The 22,946-nt window shown below is 39.5% G+C and overlaps 1 protein-coding gene across 3 annotated transcripts in view; it reads left to right on the top strand.

Moving 5' to 3' along the window:
• The window catches only part of LOC116692666 (thymocyte selection-associated high mobility group box protein TOX), an 87,659-nt gene extending 65,234 nt beyond the window's left edge, over positions 1-22,425 (top strand). For 2 of the 3 annotated variants that reach the window (XM_032521136.1, XM_032521138.1), the window contains 5 exons: positions 13,777-14,007; positions 16,286-16,366; positions 18,418-18,816; positions 19,529-19,668; positions 20,754-22,425. In XM_032521136.1, coding sequence (XP_032377027.1) covers positions 13,777-14,007; positions 16,286-16,366; positions 18,418-18,816; positions 19,529-19,668; positions 20,754-20,796 — 894 coding nt within the window. In that variant the 3' untranslated portion in view covers positions 20,797-22,425. The remainder of the gene's footprint in view (positions 1-13,776; positions 14,008-16,285; positions 16,367-18,417; positions 18,817-19,528; positions 19,669-20,753) is intronic. The other variant, XM_032521137.1, reaches the window with a different exon arrangement.
• The last annotated feature ends 521 nt before the right edge of the window (positions 22,426-22,946 follow it).

Consider the following 22,946-nt stretch of genomic DNA (forward strand, 5'->3'; position numbering starts at 1 on the left):
CCAAGTGAGAAGGGGTCTTAACACAAAGGACCAGAAATCATGTTTAAAGTGGGGAACTGAAAGGCCACCATCCTCTTTCCTCCTCTGTAAAGAGGACTTCTTAAATCACGGCTGTTGTCTTTCCGGATAAATGTAGACACCTAATTGTAATTTATGCCAGTAGCCAGCAGGAGGGGAGAGAGGTAGCTTAGACCCTGGGTAAAACATTCATTTTAATCACTGAGAAACTTGACTCGACAAGGGGAGACCGATCCACTTTTCCATATCCTTCAAAACACTGTTCAGAGCAACAGCATAGTTATATTTAACATTCTAATTTAAGCAGGGGAAGACCTCAATGCCTTAATATTTTAACTGCTTAATAATATGGATGTCGGCAGAGAAGGTTGAGTTGCAGGCAGAGTCATTTAAATGAAGTAGTGCAGATTTTGACCAGTTTTAATTTTAAAGCCTGATAAGCTTCCATAAATACTTCCATTCTCTAAAAAAAAAAAAACATTGTCCGCAAATAATGAGAGATGATGCTGTGTACTAGGAATGCATATTGGTGACACTATAATTGATTGGCAAATGGCTTGAGCCCACAGGCTCTAGAGAGAGGACAAATAGTGCAGGACTCAAGGGACAACCTTGACGTGAAGATCTAGAAACTGGAAATAAAGAGGAGGATGTGCGTCTGGTTAAGACTTAAGCTGAGTGATTAGAGCATTAATAATACCATTGAAAGTTTTACCAAAGCCCATCACCTCTAAGACTGACCATAAAAATTGCCACTCAAGTCTGTGAAAGGCTTTCATTGCGTCAAGAGAGAGAAGTGACGTAGGGGTCTTACTGTCCTCCGCCTCATCAACAAAAGAAGGCGTCTAACATTATTTGTTGCTAGTCTCGTTTTTATGAATCCAGTTTGGTCGGAGTTTACTAATTTTGCCATATTAGACTCTAAACAACGAGCTAGGAGCTTTGAAAAGATTTTTATCTCTGCATTAAGCAGACTCAGAGGTCGATAGCTAGAACACTCTGCAGGATGCTTATCTTTTTCAAGAGTAAGGAAATTTAGGCTATATTAACATCCCTTGAGAATTCACCATTTTCAATAGAGAAGTTAATCATGTTAAGAAGTAAAGGGCCCAACTATTTGCAAAATGTTTTATAAATATCGTTTTTGCATGTTCTGTACCGCCAGTCTTAATTCTTCAATAGAAATTAATTTGTCCAAGCTAGCTGATTCCTCTGCTAATAAGTGAGGCAAGTCAAACTGATTCAACCATCTGTCACAGTGGGATTTCTCCAAAGTAACCTCAGATTCATACAGATTGTAATAAAATGTCTGAAAGGATTTATTTATTTTGACAGGGTCAGTTCTAATATTACCATTATCAAAATAATCACTGCATCTTAACCTCATAGCGGGAAGGTGACTAGGTCTAGCACCCTTAAAGTGATAACGCTGCCTAATTAGAAATTCAGACTTCGGTTTCAGAATGTTGTTTATTTCTTTCTTGACTAATTATCCTTCTAAAGCTATCCAGTCAGTAAAATGAGTTTGGAACAGTGATTCTAATCTGGCAAACTCAGCTTCAAGGTTTTGCAGCTTTTGTGATGTAATTTTGCACGCAAAAGAGCAGAAAACTATGGTTTATTGCTCCAAATAAAACCTTTTATTGTGTCCAACTATTTCTTTGGGTCTTCTACAGAACCAACTAATTTTTGAAAATGTTTCGGAATTCTGCAATAAACTGAGTGATGTGGGATTCGTTTTTCAGGAGAGAAGTATTGAGACGCCGACTAACAAGGAAATTTCCCTGCATGCCAAATATCTTTAAGCTCCAAGCTGTTGACCCATGATTTCAGAGCATTTTTAGCCTGAGCCTGGTCCCTAGTGGCCTTTGCATTTGATATCCAATATTTGGGTCCCACACATCATTGAAATCTGCACCAACAATAAAAGAATAGTCTGTTAATTACAGCATTTGATTTGTGAGTGCCTTATAGAAATGGTCATCAAAAACATTTGGCGCATAAGCTGAAACAAATGCAATTTTTCTGGCACCAAATTCTGTTGTGGAAACCACAATCCTGCCTGTATCATTTGACCAAGAGGACAAGTGGGAGATTCCGTTTGACAACAATGGCCACGCCTTTTTTTTTTTAAGCTTGCTGCGGAGGATGAAATTGTATGATAGAATCTATTGGCTAAACAGACGGTATCCACCTGCAGTAAATGCGTCTCCTGTAATAATGCAATGTCATCATTTTTCTTTTTTTAGTAAGCCCGGTGTCCCGGCTCGTTTATGAGGAGCATTCAGTCCGCCACATTTCCAAACTAAAAGTAAAAGATCACCGATTATCAAAACAGCTGCGTTCTAAATGAAATTACATGTGGATCTTGCTACTGCTTTTCATTTTGCTAAATCCTAACAATAGTGCATCCAAAGTTAACTCCCTCAACATACAAAACATGTAAAACACACAACAAGAACATACAGGACACAAAAAAAAAGCAAGATTCCGGCCTTCAATGACGAGAGGAAATTTACATGTAACTTGTAGGATCACCTGTCTGGTTGTGTAGTGGAGGACTTTGAAAATCAGCGTGCAACTGGTATTGATATTCTTCTTTGGGCTATCACTGTAAATTTGGTGGGCTCTCATAATCTCAATCTGAGCATCTGCTGGATTTGGAAACTACTTAGGCAGGGACCGCGAGAGATACCAGATAGCATTAGCACCTTCTAGCCGCTCTTTCAGGCCGACAATGCAGATGTTGCATCTTCGGTTTCTGTCTTCCTTATGTGCTAGCCTTACCAGGTTGTTCACATCAGATCTGATAGATCCAAAGCCTGCAGTTAGAGATGCTAGCTGGGCATGGATAGCAGTTAGCTTATTGTCGTTGTTGATCCCCATCTGTTGAATCTGAGATTGAATCTGAGAAAAACATGGTTCCAGGTAGCTTTTTCTGTTTTTCCAGCAATGCCTTTGCAATTGCCGTATCACCGCGTTGGACTTTGTTCTTGTTTGCCATTTTGCTTCAAGTAACTTTAATGAGCACAACGTGGTAAAATATTGAAGTTGGAACCACATAAAACAACTATTTGGGCAAGGAGCTACACCTTAAGCCGCCATCTCTGTTCAGCCGATCACGTGACTCCGCAATAGTATAAATTAAAAAAACGTTGAAACATCAATCTGTCCTGATAATTTGCATATTGTTTTTAGCACATGCAAGCTTCACTGAAAATTATCTCCTGCACTACTACCTATTTTTGGACACTCAACAGCAGTAGTACAAAGATGCTTATCAACTCCAAATGCTCCTGAATGCAATATTTCAGAGTACTTTTAGGTTCTTTCAGCACTAGATAATAGAAACTTTGATTGTTACTAAGAGGTTGCTGCCCTGTGATGCCTCTGTTGCCAGGCTCTCTCATTGGCTTTCTCCCCCCACTGCACAGATGTTTACAAAGAGACATCACCAGCTCACATTAAAGGGTTCAAGTTGTCCCCTTGGGCTGTTGCTATGGAAATAACCCTGCAGTGGTCGCTCATTCATGTTTGATTAATTGTTTTTTTCTGTACTGTTGTCTCTTCAAAGACCTCATCATGGGAACATTTCATGTTGAAAACAAACAAAAAAGATGAAAATGTTCATATCTGTTTTATTTGGACTTTGAGATATTATCTTCTCTTGCGTAATAAAAGTCTTAGAAATTGTATTAGTGCTGTGTTAATGTTAAGAAACCATTGCCTGTGAAGCCATACAATCATAAAGACTTTTTTAGCTTTTTTCCCAGACTTACCTGGACTGAAGTAAAGCATTTATCCTTTTCCCCTTCTAAATTGCACTGTGTAGCGCTGAGCTACAGCAACCCACTGGGGCCAATTAGGATACCAGCAGAGCCAGGAAGTGCAGAGCAGATGCTTTTGCCACTATTTATTAAAATCCAATCTGCGGGGGCCCCTCCAACAGCTCGTTAAACTACCATTAATCTAATTAGCTCTCACTTGCCACTGTTTTCACCACATTACCAAATACAAGGGCCTCCACTTTGCAATTTAGGCTGATTAAGTAGGTCCAGTGCTGTTAGGCAGAGTTTGTAGGGAGGAGCTCCTCAAAGATGTCAGTCATTTTACAGAGTCAGATAAACCATGCAGCTAAGTTCAACAATGGCTTTGGGTTTGAGAATTGAGTTTGAATTAAAATATCTGCAAAAGGAATATTGACTGAAATCAAATCCACATTGCCAGCTCAGTAATGCAAGCCCACATGTTTAAAAAACACTAATGAAATACTCCACATGATAAAGACCTTGAATATTTGTAATGGCATGGTACCAGAACTGGATACAAATTCCATAATAGGCTCTTTATGGATCAGGTCTATACAATGTCCTTTCATGTTTTTTAGATCACAATCATGCACTTCCGGTTCGTTGTTGTTTGGGCCGGGCTGTATTTTTATTTGATGAGTGCTGCTCTCTGGACATGTGCCTGGTTCTAATCAGAGATCTGTGCGGCAGCTTTGACATGCAGTCCTGCTCATTGCTTACAGATGGGCAGTTTGACATAGAGCTGTAATCACTTCCAGATGAGTAAGGCACAGTATATATTTTAAGACATTTTTTAATCCATCAAGCCTTCAGGGTGAACTAGATGATGGGAATACACAAAGACAGACTAACACATGGGTGATTGTAAAATAATTGGCAGGTAGTATTAGATATGAAGAATTTATAGTAACTTGTACTTTAAATTAACTATCACACATTGTAATATTCAAACAATTTCAACAAGCATCCTGTATTTTGGATTCCATTCTTGACGTCTACAAGCAGTCTTAGTTTAGAGAAAGTTGAATCATTCAGATTTCAAACAGCTTTGTTTGCATTCTCAACCCGCCTGCCAACATTTTGTAAGGCCACAATCTTGACAGCATTACACACAGGGGCACTTTGAAATGTAAGGTAAAACCGATATCTAAAAAAACAACAGAATGTATGTTATAAAAACCCAAATGTAAGCCCACATAATCTCCTACCCTAATTATGGAAAGTTAACAAAGACTTGCTTACTCTTTCTCGAAACCCACTCCAGCATTTATTCCCTTCCACTCCAAAATCATCAGATCATACTGGCAAGTAGACTTGCATCATGTTGTAATTCTTTTCAAATACATGATGTTGGAAAAACTTTGAATAGTATTCATCATTTATCATACATTTTTGTATACTACCTGCATCTGCACAAGCTGCAGCTAACAACTAGATGGATGATTCAGATGACAAACATGCTTTTACATTTGTGAACCTGCTGACTTTGTAGCCACTCATAAGAGGTATGCCACAATCACTTTGTTGCCTGATGTTTTTGTTGCACTGAACAAACTTCAGGAGCTCCCTTTTTTCTTTAAGGCTCTGAGTTGAAGCTAGTGGTAAAAAAAATTGCAGAAAAGTTATATATGGTATTTTGGAATTACCATATCCTCACTGCTGCTTCTCTAACCATGGTCATTTATCTATTTATAAACCCACAAAGGCTTAGAGTCTGTAACAGCTGCACTAAGCTTCTCTCCAGTAGGTTTTGTGCGGAGAGGTCTGTGCTTGAATTGTTAAAGACATTTATTCCACTTTATCACATTTGCAAATTTTAGTTTTTACAAATGTAAATATTCACTCTTAGTAAAAATACTGTGATTATTTGACTTAGATTCATCAGGTAGACAGAAATAGTGGTAAGAAAAAAAATCAAGAATTCATGATTCATGTTTACTGAAGTTTTTACACAAATGAGGTTCCTAGCGGATAAATAAATTTACTTTGATTGGAAAATATACTACATGCCTCTTAACATACTTTACAAAGTTCAACAATTAGGCAGTTAAATACTGAGGAGGTGTTAAATCTGTTCTCATTATTGAAAACGTGGCTTTTGAGACTACTTTTACTTTTTTTCAAGTCAGTAATTAATCAAAGATTATTTCATAACCATTCTTTGATTGATGACTAGAATGTAAAAATGGGTTTTTTGTGTATTCTCTGTTGATACTTGCACACTAACTCTGAACCAAAAACTGTACTACACACTGACAGCCTATTTGTATATTCCCATTTTACAGTTATTTGGCTTCAAATCCAAAGAAATGTTTGGATGGGTAAACTGGATGGGAATCAGTTCTGATTTAGTTTTCTGCTCTGTTTCTGTGCTTCACCTTTCAGTAGTTCATGTTAGATTTTATGGCCTTTTAAAATCTATAATGTGCAGAACACTCCACTTTGCTCCTCAGTGTAAGTATTTGATGATGATGATGCATATATTCAGGAGGCTGTGATTGGACAGTTTTATACTTTCCAATACTATTACTTGATTTTATTGTCTAATTTTCGTGTCTCTTAAACTTTGTTGGTCTTTGCGTCTGTGCTCGTCCTTCTTTTTGTTATCTACCCTCTTCTCTCTGCATCACTCCACTTCCCCTCCACCGTTTATCTGCTCTCTCTACATCAACTCTCACTCTCTTTTTTCCTTTGCATCTCACTCTTTCCAATCCTCTTCTCTCTCTCTCTCTCTCTCTCTCTTTCTCTCTCTCTCTCTCTCTCTCTCTCTCTCTCTCTCTCTCTCTCTCTCTCTCTCTCTCTCACTGCTGTTTTGATAGTGACACAGTTATCAGGCTGTCAATTCTAATCTTGTCTTGCCAGTGCAGTGCTGTCCATTCAGAATTACAGCCCCCCCCCCTTTCTCCCTATCTGTCTCCCCATATCCCCCACCCCTCAGACAACAGAAACGCTGATGGGATGAACAAGCTGAGGCTCGGTCCTTTGCTAGTAAACTAGAAACCTGCAAACAAAATATATTTAGACTGTACTGTACAGAACATGGTGGTCTTCTTTTCTAGCAAAAGCTGTGTGCTGTTTCTGGTCGTCTCTGTAAAGTGAATTTAATCTAATCATTCAATATACATGTTTTGGTGGTGAGAGGCAACCCATGTGAACACAGGGAGAACATGTAAGCTCCACACAGACAGGCCCTGCCCTGACCGGGGATCAAACCCTTGACTTTTATGCTGTGAGGCGACAGTGCTAGCCACTGTGTCCCTCCCACATGTCTGTGGTTCTGCTTGCAAGCTACTGGACAGTTAAAGTAAAGCAGGAGATGTGAGAGAAGAAAATGACCTAAAGCAGATTTCTGCACACGTTGGCTGCAGTTTATGTTACTGTTGTAACCCTGAGCCTGCCGACACGTATTACCATCAGATGGGAAGTAACGAAGTACAAATACTTCGTTACTGTACTCAAGTAGATTTTTCTGATATTTTTACTTTACTTTACTATTTATTTTTGTGGCACTTTTACTTTCTACTCCTTACATTTTAACACAATATCGTACTTTCTACTCCTTACATTTTACAAATGGCTCGTTACTTTAGTTTTTACAAGAGGTTGCCATGTCGGCAATAGCGCGGACACGCGCCACACACCGCGAGCGAGTGCGCGCGCCACACGGGAAAAAAGTGAGAGAAATAAAAGGGGACAAGCTGTCCGGAGGATAACCAGCTGAGATTGTGTGTGAGAGTCTTTGAGAACTGTAAGTCGTATAACTCATGTTGTCGGTTCACTTAAGCCTGTTGTTGGTCTATAGTTCTTCACATTTAAAGTAAGTTAGCTAGTGGTTTTGGTGTGTTCTTCACCTGTTAGCTAGTGGTTCTGGTGTGGTCTTCACCTGTTAGCTAGTGGTTTTGGTGTGTTCTTCACCTGTTAGCTAGTGGTTCTGGTGTGTTCTTCACCTGTTAGCTAGTGGTTCTGGTGTGGTCTTCACCTGTTAGCTAGTGGTTCTGGTGTGGTCTTCACCTGTTAGCTAGTGGTTCTGGTGTGGTCTTCACCTGTTAGCTAGTGGTTCTGGTGTGGTCTTCACCTGTTAGCTAGTGGTTTTGGTGTGTTCTTCACCTGTTAGCTAGTGGTTCTGGTGTGTTCTTCACCTGTTAGCTAGTGGTTCTGGTGTGTCTTCACCTGTTAGCTAGTGGTTCTGGTGTGTTCTTCACCTGTTAGCTAGTGGTTCTGGTGTGGTCTTCACCTGTTAGCTAGTGGTTCTGGTGTGGTCTTCACCTGTTAGCTAGTGGTTCTGGTGTGGTCTTCACCTGTTAGCTAGTGGTTCTGGTGTGGTCTTCACCTGTTAGCTAGTGGTTTTGGTGTGTTCTTCACCTGTTAGCTAGTTTGCACGTTGATCTCAATGAAGCATCAACAGTTTCACAGCTTTATTCGCATGAGTTTTTTTTTTTTTTGACCGAACTCCAGATACTGTAGTTCAGTTGACAAGTGGATGGAAACTTAGCTAGAGAGAAGTTGTTTCCGTCTGTGTTTTAACAGACACACCTGGGGTGAAGTTGGACACCAGAATCAGCTTTAATCCAGTCCTCATCTAGTCCTCAACTTTCACATCATTTCACTGGAGTTATCCTTATTATTGTTTACGTCATCAATACCATATTCAGTCTAAATGGATGGGAATACATCTACTGTATTTGACGCACGACTAAGACAACTCAACAGATTCAGCATTCTGCATTAATTCACAGCAAATCATTGAGGTTTGATGGCGCCAACGTTAGCACATAGTAAGGAGGGCAACATGATTGAAAATGAAGAAAACAGCAAGACATTCCCATCATCCTCAGCCTTATCTGAGAGAGATGTTTGAGACAGTAGACATCAAGAAGGACTCCTGGCCAATGTGCTGGGGAACTTCTTCATTAATGTCTGTTTAGTCATTCATATTTTTATATTTTTATGTTAGGGGGAAAGACTAAAAATAGAAACTAGATCTGCGAATTCTCACAGAATCACAACTGAATTCATATCTTGCTAGTAAGTCAGAATCTTATTAACCTGAAGTCCCAGTCTCTGTCATAATAATCATATATGTTATGTTTTAGGCCTATTGGCAAACAGCCATTTAAAATGTAGTCATTGCCATATAAAGACGTGTCCTCCATGTCCACTGAAGTTTGTCAGCGTCTCTCTAGTAACATCTGTGTGCTCCAGGTAGCTTTCGCAAGGCTACTTTTACTTTTATACTTTAAGTAAATTTTCAAGCCTGTACTTTGTTACTTTTACTTGAGTAAGGAAGTCTAATCAGTACTTCCACTTTTACCGGAGTATTTTTTAACACAAGTATCTGTACTTCTACTTAAGTACGGAAAGTGAGTACTTTTGCCATCTCTGCGTATTACATTAACTATAATAATTAAAACAATGAGTAGCCCATTAAGTTGCAGGGCTTCTCCTGACAGTTGAATATTCAAATCATCAGTCAGTGACCCCTCAGTCGACTTAGATCCGTCAAGACACTTGTTTTGTCAGTAAGAGTGAGGGCTTCTTGTTTTTCATGCTGCTCTCTGGGGTAAAATCATTCTACTACGTCAAGTTGTGCTGTCCGCTCGGTGAAGATGTCAGCAACGGATATAGGCAGCTGTGAAGCCGGACCCAGGTGAGTCCGAGTGAGATGGAGGCAGTTGCCTGGAGGAAAAGAGGCTTTGCCCAGTCAGGCTCCAAGATAACTATTATACCTAGAAAGCAAAATGATCTTTTGCCTTCTGTTTAGAAGTGGTGGATTTACAGCTCAGTTTTGTTTGATATTAGGGTCAGCAAAAAATAGTGTCTAGGAGTGTAAGCTATTTTATTTAGCTACTAAATTTAAGTTTTGCTTTTATTGTGAAGGCTAAAAACGAAAGACGTGAAGTAAGCACTATGCGCTGCGGTGGTCACTATGGGAGTTAATCAAAGTGTGTTGGCGGCTTAGTTCACGCTGGTTTAGACAAAGGAGACTTAGTATTGTTTTTTCACCCTCGACCACAGTAGTTAGCATGCATTAGCTCTGTGGGCTAAACGCAATGTAGCTTGCACATTGTTATCCAGTTTGTTATTCAGAGGTCATACATGTATTTTTCCTATTACTGTAGATATCTGGCCAAAGTTACACAAAATTACATCATGTCACATCACAATATCTCCAGTACAACTACAGCGATACAGGACAGGAGAAAGATGTCCATCAATCTAAAATACAAAAGGCAATTGTCAGGATCCAGTGTCAGCACACCAGACTCAAAGAGTTACTTTTTAGAGTCTCTATTTTGCATCAACAGTCACACAGGGAGAAATCCATCGTTGAAGAGGATCATCTACCAGTCTCTCCACTGACAGTATCAGAAAATAGACCAGAATGCAGTGCAGCCACAAGATGTTGCGTTATGAATAAGGGATGTGACTGTTGCTTTTTCTATTTTTCTGAACTGACAACAACAGCTGTCACAATCATTACTGTTCTCTGCACCTGCATAAGAAAACTGATGAAAATAAGCTTGATATTGTATAGTGTATGAGTGGCGAGTTGGTTTTATCCACCAACAAGAATCTGTAAAGCCAGCAAGTAAAACCACTCTGATGTTTGTTTGTGATTAAGGGAAAGAAGAATAAACTAAAGTAACCGCTGGTTACAGTATTTGATAAAGGATCTGGAAACAAGTATGTTTTAGTGTAATGAATGTTATAATTATTACTTTCTCACCAAGATATATACACTACCGGTCAAAAGTTTGGGGTCACTTCGAAATTTCCATTGCACTCCATTATAGACAGAATACCAGTTGAGATCAGTTGCATTGTTTTTTTAACCAGCGCAGCAGTTTTCATATTACATTATGTGCTTACATAATTGCAAAAGGGTTCTCCAATGTTTTCTCAGTTAGTTTTTTTTAAATGATATCAGATTAGTGAACAGAATGGGCCTTTGGAACATTGGATGAATGGTTGCTGATAATGGGCAATGTAGATATTGCATTAAAGATCAGCCCCCCACTCAGATCAGCTGGTATTCTGTCTAACATCGAGTGGAATGGAAATTTGTAAGTGGCCCCATACTTTTGACCGGTAGTGTACATATATACATTTTGCAGTGAAGACTGTGCTAGGGACAGGCAATATATCTATACGATATTGAATATCAATGTATATTGTAATATGGCATAAGTGTTGTCTTTTCTTGGTTTTAAAAGCTGCATTACAATAAAGTGATGTCATTTTCTGAACTTACCATGATTGTTCTAGCTGTTCTATTATTTGCCTTTATCCAGGCTTTAGTCATTAAATCAACATTATTAATGATTATTTATCTAAAGTCTCATTGTGTAAATATTTTGTGAAAGCACCTAATGTCAACCCTACAATATTGCCGCAATATGGACATTTATGTAATTGGTAAAAAATAGGTTGATCATTTTTTTCTCCATATCTCCCAGCTTTGGACTGTGCCTGTTGTCCACTGGTCTCCTTCTTGAAACATAGATGCTTGGGATTTGATTGTGACAGACGCTTTCACTCTTGTTTTAAGTCAGCTCTAGCCCCAAAATAGATTGATTATTTTACTTAGTTAAATCTAGACAAGATTTTCTTAGATTATTTTTAATTGATCTTTTTGCAGTAAAGTTCACACCCACTCTTGTCTTTTTTTCTAAAGGTCTTCTGGGAAATGCTGAAAACTACTGACAGCAGTAAATGTTGATTAGACAGGCTGAGAGAAAATGAAAGCAAATTAAAAGATTCCAGATTGATTAAGTGTCTAACAAAGTATCTAAGGCTGGATTTATCCTGTAACACTGTTATACTGTAGTGAGTAGAGTTTTGGTTTATTGCTCGCTTTTCAGAGCTACTGTGTGTTGAGCCATCTGTATTTTTTTTTATCGATATTTCATCTGACCTCCTATAAATTCACAGACAGGAATATTGTACAATAAGAGAGGACAATACTATAAATAATATAAGAAATATAAATAATAAGTCCCTTGTTCTCCTGGTTGATTGCATGTCACTCTTTCCTTTGTATGAATACATGTGGATTTTCCTGCAGATTATTTAGCCTTTTTTTCTTTCTATTTTGTCATTCCATTAGCTCTACCTTCATTTTATTCTATTTTCACTTCAAAGGCTTGAGTGGAACAGATGTCGTTTCAAATGCCTGTCTTCTGCCTCATTGCCTAAAAGTGAGGGATGATTATTTTTTAATGAAACCAGGCGTACTCACACACAAAAAAAGAATATTACCTGTAAGCTGTGAAATAGACAAGCAATACTTCCGCATCACCCTGAATGAGAACATCCATTCATTTCCGCACACCACAAAAACCATTTTGAAGTTTTTCTCTAGCTGCCAAATGTGCTCCTGGACCTTGAATTTTGATTAGTTAATTTCATGCTGTGTAGAATACAGTGTGTTGTTTGTCTGTGAATGCTTTACTGAAACAATGCGATTTTCAAAGGCAGTCATTTCTTGTTTTCCAATTGACAGTTAAGGGGATAACTGGCTATTGCTTAATCCTGTGACAAGTACGCTAGATGGATGTGAGCATCTTTAAATGTCCTCAAGTTGCTGTTTGATACTAGCACAGGAACAAATCGTGTTCATGGTTTGTTCTCCACCTGCTGAGTTTTAACACTGAAACCCAGGATCAGTGGATTTTAAAAGAGAACGTTTAAAGCTGTTTCAATTTGGAATTTGGCTGTGGAGATTTGCTACCTTTGTCAAAAATAAAGGAGTTCACCCTCACTTCAATCAAAGCAATATTTGAGTAACACTTCACCCGTAAATAGTACACATAAGCATCCTTCATTTGACATAATACCAATGCACTGTGTATCATTAGATATTCAATATGTCATTATATCTTCCATTATGTGGATGGAAATTGGATTGTTATTTCCTGCGTTTATAGCAACCAAGAAATCAGGTTAACTGATGTTCCACTGATACTAATGGCAACATCACGCCGTCACTTCTTCCTTGCCATCCTCCCTCAGCTGCACCTCTTCTTTCCCTTTCTCCTTATCTTTCCCTCTCTCACTCCCCACTCCCTTCCTCTCTCTCTTTCTCCTGTTCTTGATGTGTTCTCTACTCGGCAAAGAAGGCAATTTCCATATAGAATCACAACCAGGATCAGGTGACCCGGATTTGACTCCCCGTCAAAATCCTGCACGGAAAATGAAAATGTATAAATGTGTATTGGATCGAGTACATCACAGATGTGAGCGTTTTTTTTGTTTCCTGAAAATGTTGTGAGATTGCAGCATGTTATTGTTGACAAACCAACTGGGTACATCCTATGAAAATAAAGATTAAATCCTTTTTTATGGTTTCCTCAGAAAGTGGAGTTGAATGCTTTGTGATCCACATGAAAGTGACAAAATAAAGACTGAAAGAATATCTGAAAATATCCATGAATCCAGTGATTTAACAGCTGATAATGTGATACCAATGGACTCTCTCTCTGGAATTTTGTCCATTTTCTCCTGAACCACACCTCCCAACACCCCTCCCACACCCTAGAGTCTAACCTGTCTCACTGATGTCCTGTTAGCCTTCTTTCACCCATGTCCGTAAATTAATCTGATTTCTCTTCTCAGAACAAGCCGCTGCTGCTCTTCGCAGAACTCTGCTGCTTTCACCTTCTCTTCAGCCTTAATTGAATGTTCTATTTGCCTATTTTAAGCATGCTGAGCGTCATGTGCACATTTTTTAGTGCTGAGGTTTTATATATATATTTAACTTTGCAAAAATCTAGAATATCTTAATACATCATGCCCCTACATACGCTGCAAACTGGATGACTCCTCAAGCTTCTTTCTGTAGTAGCTTCAGCAAAAGAGTTATTTTCATCAACTGATTTATGACCAGCAACTTCTTTGTCTCTTTCTCTTGTCTCTCTTCCTCCCTCTCCATCCTTCTTTCTGCCTCCAGATAAGCAGTGAGAAGCGGGCCTCTGCAGAAATGATGAAGCCCAAGCCCAAACCTCAAAAGAAGAAGAAGAAGAAGGACCCCAATGAGCCACAGAAACCTGTGTCGGCCTACGCGCTCTTCTTCAGAGACACCCAGGCGGCCATCAAGGGCCAAAACCCCAATGCCACCTTTGGAGATGTCTCCAAGATCGTGGCCTCTATGTGGGACAGCCTAGGAGAGGAACAGAAGCAGGTAAAAAAAAAAAACATGCAGGTCTTGAATATCCAAAACAATAAAGTGGATGAGGAAACATGCAGGAATTTGTGAAAAATATATTGGGGAAATTACTGTGAAAATGACATATTATCAACATTATTGACTTCCCAGAAATGGAGGTTTTAAGTGAAAGGAACTACTATTTCCTCCACATGTGACTGCACAAAGGTACACAAATGTAGTACAGTATGTAAACTTTAACATATATTTTCTATGCGTACACAGAAAATGTTTGGCACTCACAGGAACAAGTGCACGTGCAAACACTGACACAGACACATGTGCACTCACATGCACACATTCCCATCTTACCAGTAGATGGCGTGTGTGCTGCAGCAAACAAGCAGCTTTTCCCTGGCATTATGTGCTGTGTAGTGTGTAATTACCAGAACATAGCTGTGAGATACAGCTCACCTTAATGAGCTAGTTCTTCTCTTTCTAAAGATAATCCATCCGTTTATCCCCACTCCCCTGACTCTCATAAAAATGTTCTTTCTAAATTTAATTCAAGCAAAGGGAAGGAGGGGAAGGTTGAGGGAGCATTCTGTGCAACAGCAGCCGTAAAACAGTCTGAAACTAACAAAGTTGGACATTTTACAGGCAAGAAATGGTCGATATAGGAAAAATATACAAGCACCTGGGGATATTTTAAGGAGTTTAGGATGGATATTTTATGCATTAGGTAGATTTACTTATACCCACGTGCTATAGTGCACACCTGCATATATTCCTGAATATGAATACACACACATACACAAACCCTTATTGGTGTTCTTCTTGTTTTCAAAATGCAAAGGCCGAGTTTTTCTCAGCAGTGTAGTGTCCATAGAAAGGACTTTTCCAAAATATATCTTGTTTGCCAAAAACAAAACTCCCACAAAGCTGCAGGCCCAGGTATGGCCCACAGCTGATGCCTTCACACCATGTATCTTCATTGGCCCTCTGACAAGCAGGGATGTGTGAAGTTCTCATTTCCACTCTTTATTTATTATGTACCTTAGCTATTTTGATCCTGCCTAGAATACAGAATTTGTGATCCCCCCCCTCCCCCCCCCCTTCACTATTGTCTCGTCCTTGGATTTAGCTGAAGGACATCTCGGCTATCAAGTGAGAGTAGTCTATTGTTTTTGTAGCTATTTAACATCATCTCCAGCTCAGCAGTAATAGGTAGGAAAAGTTAATGATGACAGTGTCATGGTGTTTTGTATCATGGTTATTCAACTCCAAGAGATAACTGTTATTAACTTCTTTTGCTATTAGCAAATCTGTTAGGATGCGGAAGGTTTACTCTTCGCAAAGGATACTGTGTAAAGTTTTTTTTTAGTATGTGGTATGCATTTAAAAGCATTATATTTTCTGAACTGCTTCTTCTTGAGCATTAGTTCTGTTGCATGCACATCAACCACATAAAAATAGGATTTTGTAGAAACAATATATTCAAAAGAATTGTCAATATCAAGCCCTATCTAATAAGTAGGCTACAATGCACTGCATACATACTTTGGTTTTATACTGACAAACATATTTCTCTCTCCTTTCTGTTTTGCATAATATACAATCATTTTGCCTTTAGCCCTTGTAGCTACAGTAATAGCCCCATTTGCAGACACTATATCCTACACAGACAATACCTGGAAAAAATACCTGAGTGCACAAACACACATCCCTATGCACTCTTAAGCCCACATTCTTAATGCAAACACACTGAGCTTTTTCAAACACAGCAGCAGCAGTTAGTTGTATGACAATATGGAAGGCAGTTTCAAACAAAACTCATCGACAGGCAGGGATTGCATCCTAATGTACCAAATGACAACAACCATTGTGGTGTATCACTAATGTCAGTATGCTGATGGGAGTCTTTTTGTGGAGCTAAAAGGAGAGAAGGAGAGTGAGAGAGAGAGAGAGTTCCAGTTCATTTCTCTAGGTGGATTGGAATGGAAATGATGTGTTGCTACGATAGATGGAGACACATTAGGATGAGGGAGTTTTAGTGCTGTGATGAGGAAATAGAGGTGTTCTGTACCATTGGTTCTGATGGAAAGGGACACATTAAGGGTGTGTGTGTGTGTGTGTGTGTGTGTGTGTGTGGGTGTGTGCGTGTGTGTGTGTGATATGTTTAAGAAAGTATTAGATAAAAATGATGTGTGTGTGTATTGAGAGAGAGACGTGTGTCTGCACATTTATGAGCACGTCAACCTCTCCTCTCACCCGAAGCCTCTCGTTTAGATTTTTTCTTTCTCTCTCTTCACAGGGGTACAAGAGGAAAACCGAAGCGGCTAAGAAAGAGTACCTGAAAGCCTTGGCCGCGTACCGAGCCAGTCTGGTTTCCAAGGTAACGCTTATGACACACCGGCCCTGGCTAAGACTGATGATGGATTGGATGGAAAATCCCTGCTAATGGGCTGGGCGGGGCTTTCTTGGGCTGAGGTGGTGGTGTTGGGGGAGAAGGAGGGGGCATCTGATGCAAATAAGCAGTCCGTATTTGGAACAATACCTGATTTCCATAGGGTGCAGATGTTGGGGGTTGGGGATTGTAGTTGGTATGGTGATATGGTTGGGGGAGGGGTCAGCACCAGCATATGGCCAAAACATGTATGAGGGATGGATAGAAAATGATTGCTCCCTCATGCGCTATACATAATATCAGGTTGAAGTATTATATGTGTCGTTAGAGAATGCAAACCCTTAATGTATCTTACACCAACAGACACCTGTGTCATGTATTGGATGATCGATTTTCTCCATCTCATCATCTACAACAGGAAGTACAACCAATTCAACGCAAGCAATCATAGTTTTTTTCTGCCGTTTCCACCTTTGACACCTTCCTGATAATCCAGATCTATGACATCCTTTTTGCCCAGTGAATGATGTCATCTTGTATGCACGAGCATAGTAGCACTGGGAATAAAGAAAGGCAAGAAGGAGGACTGTGGATTGCATTGTTTAGTGCCGTCTTGTATTAACATTACACAATGTAGTGTAAGGAAGATTCCTTTTGTCATTCCATTTGTTCTGCAGGCAAACAGCCTCATTTCTCTGCCCAGGCTCCTGTGTGTGTGTGTGTGTGTGTGTGTGTGTGTGTGTGTGTGTGTGTGTGTGTGTGTGTGTGTGTGTGTGTGTGTGTGTGTGTGTGTGTGTGTGTGTGTGTGTGTGTGTGTGTGTGTGTGTGTGTGTGTGTGTGTTTGCGCGCGTGTGTGTGTGTGTGTGTCTCTCTCTTTTTCCCATCTATCTGTCAAGGTGTCTATTGATCATTACCCCGGCCCAAGCTCTATTCATACAAATGGGCTCCATTACCTTCTAATCAACACTGATGGCTGGAGATGAGCAATTTGACAGCTCATCATAGGGTCCTGGAGAGGGTGGGGCAGAGTGAGGTGGAGGAGGGGGAATTTTTTAGGTGCTGTACCTGCTCAGAGTGAAACTGTCCAAAAAGAGAAAGGTCACGTTCAGGTGATTCCCTGAATCCATTTTTAACATTGACCCTGTTTCCCCATCCGTCAACTCGTCTACATGTGTGCCTGTGAAGTGAAAGCTGTAAGGCCGAGGATACGCAAAAGATTTAATATATATTACACAGTGAGCATCAATATGCTGAAAAAGATTTGCTCTTAGGAGCTTTATTGTCAACTACCCTTATTGGACAGCTTCACCAGGCAAGCAAGGAACACACATTCACTCTGTTAGCTGCTTCGCTCTGTAGCGATGCAGACGACTGTGACAGAATCAACCAGGAATTACGGTATTTCTTAACCTTGATGTTTTAAATTTTGACTATTTGTCATGATAACATTTCATTAACCAAAAGTAAATTTAACATAATCTTAAAGGAATAATTGAATATTTCAGAAAATGTACTAGATATGAAGATTGAGACCACTCTCACGTCTGTCCATTTGAAGCCAAGAAGCAGTTAGCTTAGCTTAGCACAAAAACTGCAAACAGGGGGAAACAGGAAACCAGGCTCTGTCAATCTTGGCATCTAACTGTCAGCAAGAAAGAAAAATAGTGAATATTGATAGGTTTTTTCCCAAACTCTTCTTTTAAAGCCTTGTCTGTGAGTCCAACAAAAACTAAATGAAACTGATTGAAAATCCCTGCAACTGTTGTAGCAAACAACACAACGCTTCCTTTTCAACTTGGTTGAATGACGTAATGTATAATAAGAACCAAGTTAAAAAGTAACAAAATTTCCCAGCTCAGGGGTAAGTGTAATGGATGCTGCTAGAGCCATGTCTGTCTCTGTCACGCTGGATGCTGCTTAAAAAAACAGAGAGAAATGTGATTAGAGCTTAATGATTGATGTGGTGATGATGATGATGATGATGACTTGTAATTTGTTAAATGGGTATCTTATTAAAAATGTGTTTTATTCATCCACAGACATACAATGACCCTGAACCAAAAAGTGCCCAGCAGACCAGCCAGCCCTCCCACATGCTGCCCCCGAAGCAGCCGCTGTACAGCGTGCCCCCCCAGCCCTCCTCACCCTACCTAGGCCCGCCGGGCTCCTTCCCCCTGTCAGACCTCCAGAGCTACGCAGGGCCGCCCCGCCACACCCTGGCCCAGACCCTCAGCCAATCCCAGATGCTGCCACCCAGCATGAGTGCCTCTCCCCCATCTCCCTTCCAGATCAGCCCACCTCTGCACCCCCACGCTCAACTCTCCCTGCATCAGAGCTCCCTGCTCAACCAGCCAATTCGCATGCAGCAGTCACAGCCAATCATCTCACACCAAATGGGGCTCCAGGCGCCTATGCATTCCCCTCCTCTCAGCCAACAGGTTGGTATGGCTATTATTAAAATGAAACATAAACATGATGAAACACATGCATTTGCCAAATCTCTTCATATAATCACCTAATAAAATGTCTGCTGAATGTATTGATATTATCACCTGTAATCACAACTCATTTTTTTTAAATTATTACTAATATTTTATATATATTTACAGTATTACACGTTGAGGCATTGTTGATATTTCATTGAAACTCTGTCTGTCTCTGACTGTAATGCTTTTTGGGCTATGATTTAAATTTAAATATTCAATGTTTTTATCAGTTGCTCATAAAAACGGGAAAACTCTCCCTTCAATCTCACTGTATTGTATAAAAGGCCTCAATCACACTTCAACCATGGAGAACAACACTTTAAAAACGTAACTTTTTTCACTAATGTAGTGGCAAACAAACTATTTTCTTCTTTCCATAGTTTCAAGGAGTCTAAAATGTCTCCAATCCAGCAGGGGGTTGTCACGTCTGTGTAAGAAGTGGGATTTTAAGACCCATTTTACCTGACCAATAAGTAAATGGAGAGAGAAAAAGTGCTTCCTGTTTCTGTTTCCCACCCACTAAGCTCAAAAGCAACTGATAACGACCACTGACAACATTTGGCGTCATACAGTATCATGGCTCAGCAAACTTTAATGGCTGGCCATCTCAAAGCTAGAACGATATAACTGCTTTTTTGTTCTTTCTCTCTTCTCCAATCGGCAGGGATTCTCCCATATTCAGGCTGATTACCAGAACAGTGTCGGGGGCTCACAGTCTCCAGGGGCCCCTAACCCAGTGCACGGCCAGAACCCTGACTGGGACAGCGAGTACTGCAACAGGGACTGTGGACCCAACCACTGCAGGTGAGTGCATCACATATTGCGTTATGTATAGTGATTATTGTTGCATTACATTACATTACAGTACATGTCATTTAGCTAAAACTTTTATCCAAAGCAACTTTCAATTAAGTGTTTTCAAACCTGAAGGTGCAAACTCCAACAATAAGTAGTAAGTGCAAGTGCATTAGCTTTAAATAAGCAAAACTACAAAGACCCATATGAAAGTGCAGCTTCAAAAAATGTAAGTACAGTATATACAGTATTTTTTATTTATTTATTTTATTTGTGTTACTGACATGATGGTTAACCATCCCAGAATAAAAACGTCTTTGCCTCTCTAAATCCAATCCAGGACATTTGACTGTTGAGAATAGTAAGTAGTTGTCTGACAGTTACTCATTTTCCAAATGAGTTGCTCTAAACCACTTCACTTTAACACTCAGAGATTCAGACAGTATTAATCATGAACTGCGATTTCTCTGCTAAAGCAAGGCATCTCCTTGAAATTGAAATGAGTAATGCAGCAGTAGAACAATGCTATTACCGAGCTTTGGAGAAAGTGTGACATCCAATTAAGTTTGCCTGTGTTTTGCTCAGCACACATTGCCTTATTGAATCAAGCTATTCAAGCAGGTACAAGAGGAATGTTGTTTTGTCTCACACCTGAAACTTGATGTTGCTATTCCGAGAAGCAGCAGTGCTGGAAGTCTCCTGTATTTAGAGCTGATTCATCTGTATGTCAAATGGGATCATGCCTGGGTCAAGTCATGTTTGGTGCTCTTTGAAGTAGATTGAGTCTTTGCTTAAACCTTAGTTTGGAGTTAGGGAGCGTGCTAAATTATTTCCTGTGTGTCGGTAAAGATAACTGGAGAACAGTCTTTGTATTTGACATTTCGAGTACCAAGTGATTTGCAAATTCTGACTAGTTTTTTTGTGATTGATGTCTGCTGACAGCTTTTATGTTTGCTTGCTACCTTTGCCGGGTATTCCTTGAAATAGATCTCTCACTGGGATTTCCTGATGAAATACAAGATAAACTAAAATACGTGTAGTTGATTATTGTCTTCACATGTTAGACATTAATACAGTTTCTTCTCCTTCTATAGCAGTGGCATGGGAGCTCGGGACAAGCCTCTCTACCTCACTTGAAGTTGAAAGACCTCCAAATGTCAGACTCCAGGGAGTGTTCCACCATAACAACAATGTCATCGATGTATCTGCTTTTACACCATTTTCTTTTTCTTTTTTTTTGTGACGGATTTCGAAAATCCCAAAGACTGCTACAGTAACTTCACCTATTTGCCAAGCACTTAGATCGGCCAGAAACCTGAGGCACTTCTCTTGCATTTTTTTTTTGCTTTTTTCCTTATCAGCAAACTTTCCATTTTTCTGTGGGGGCTGTGAGCTTTGAGCTCATGCCAACATACTGGAAGTGAAGACCAAAAAAAAAAAATAGTCTTCTCATTCTCTTTTGAATTTTTTTAAAGATGCTCTCTCTCCTCTTCCCTCCATTACTCTGTGTTTGCCATGGACTGCCCTCAGTGGGGAGATGAAATGCTCTAAGCATACTCAAAACGTAAGGGTCTAAGGGTAGAAACGCTAATGCAGAAAACTAGAATATAGTCACCTCAGCAGGGGTGGATGTACTTCAGGACAGACTGAAACACTCCGACTGAGGAAAAACAAAGTGAAATCCTAATGAAGATAGTCACATACACTTAAGACATTTGTAAATCATCCTCGCCCCTAGTAAAGGACTCCCTCTTTTCCTTTTTTCTCACAGAGTGATTGTAAATATCACCAAAATGGATCCCTCTTATCTGTGTATTTAGCTGCAGTCCCTTGCTTTCTTTTTTTAAAACATTACTTTTGTTTGGTTTTGTGACTTTCTTGCAGGCAGATTCAGTGAGGGAATACACACACTAAAAGTTGTGTGGAAACTGTGTTCACTGGTCTTGTTTCTCTCCAAACGAGAGAGAAGTGCAAAGACTGTAAAACGCTCCATTTCCTCCTTAACTGGCGGAGCTCTGATAGAGAGTGTCACTCTCGTCACGTGGCCTCAGGACGTTACAGAACTGTAGAGGTCAAAGGTTGATACCTCTCCTTTTAGCTCATCCTCCTCTTGGTCAATAAGGACCCCCACCCCACCCTCCACCTGTAACCCTGCCCACCTACCTTTTAGTCCTGACACCACTTGTACAGGTGAATTAAAAAAAACAAGTTGCTAAATGTGAAATGTTACTAAAGAAAAAAAAAACATAACAGTGGGTTTTAAAGTTTTTGACTAGTTTTATTAGGTGTTTTAGAATTGTGTTGAACTTATCTTTATCATTTTTTGTGAAGACAAAAAAATTCTGAAGATATTTTGTTTTTTCATTGTAGCAGGATTTGCGTTTCGGAGGAACAGTCATGGGGGTAGATATTTTAAGTTTGTGTATAAACCTGCCAAATGTACTTCTTTAATTTGTAAAGCCTCGATGAGAGAACCCATTTTGTTTTGTTGGAAATCATATGTTTTACAATATGGTCAATCTATTTAATTTGGTTGCAGTTTCCACATCTATTTATGAATGATATGAAGTAACGTTTTGGCTTATTTTTCATCAGGGTGCATTATTATTATTATAATTATTGATCAAACAACATGATTATTAGAATAATAAATATTTTTTCAGAAATTGTTGTTGGTACAATACAAGTGTACCAGCATTAGATTCATTTTGAGTCACAAATACTTCTTTTGTTTTCTTTTGTCTGTAATAAAATGTTTAAAGTGGAAAAACTGATGTGCATGTCTCTACTTATTTTATCATTTGGTTTACATTTCTGAGCCACAACACATTCATTAGTAATTTGATGAGTAGCGTGGCAGCCTATAAACATAACTTTGCATTCGCCCGCTTGCATCTGAGGTTAATTAGGAGAATTATCTCTGATGTTGTAGGAAAGTTAATGTGACTGCTGTCACGGGGCTCATTAGGTGAGCAGTTTAGGCTTCACGGTGTACCTTTAATAAACTTTAACCTTGTCATAGTTTTTTTCTTTCTTTTTCTTTTCATAAAAGACATTCAGACATAATCAATATAGTACATCAAACAACATTTTTTGCCCGATGGTTGTGTTTTCTGGTAAAGGTGTTATGATGAAACTCAGAGTTGATGCAGCAGTACACGGCCTTTCGGCGATCTACCTGAGAAGAAAAAATAGGACTGCCATTTACTTATGAATTTCACAGTTGGATTAAAGGTAGAATAGAAATGGAATCTATCATCCTCCTCTCTCTCTCTCTCTCTCTCTCT

This window comes from Etheostoma spectabile, chromosome 7, assembly GCF_008692095.1.
Source record: "Etheostoma spectabile isolate EspeVRDwgs_2016 chromosome 7, UIUC_Espe_1.0, whole genome shotgun sequence".
NCBI lineage: Eukaryota > Metazoa > Chordata > Actinopteri > Perciformes > Percidae > Etheostoma > Etheostoma spectabile.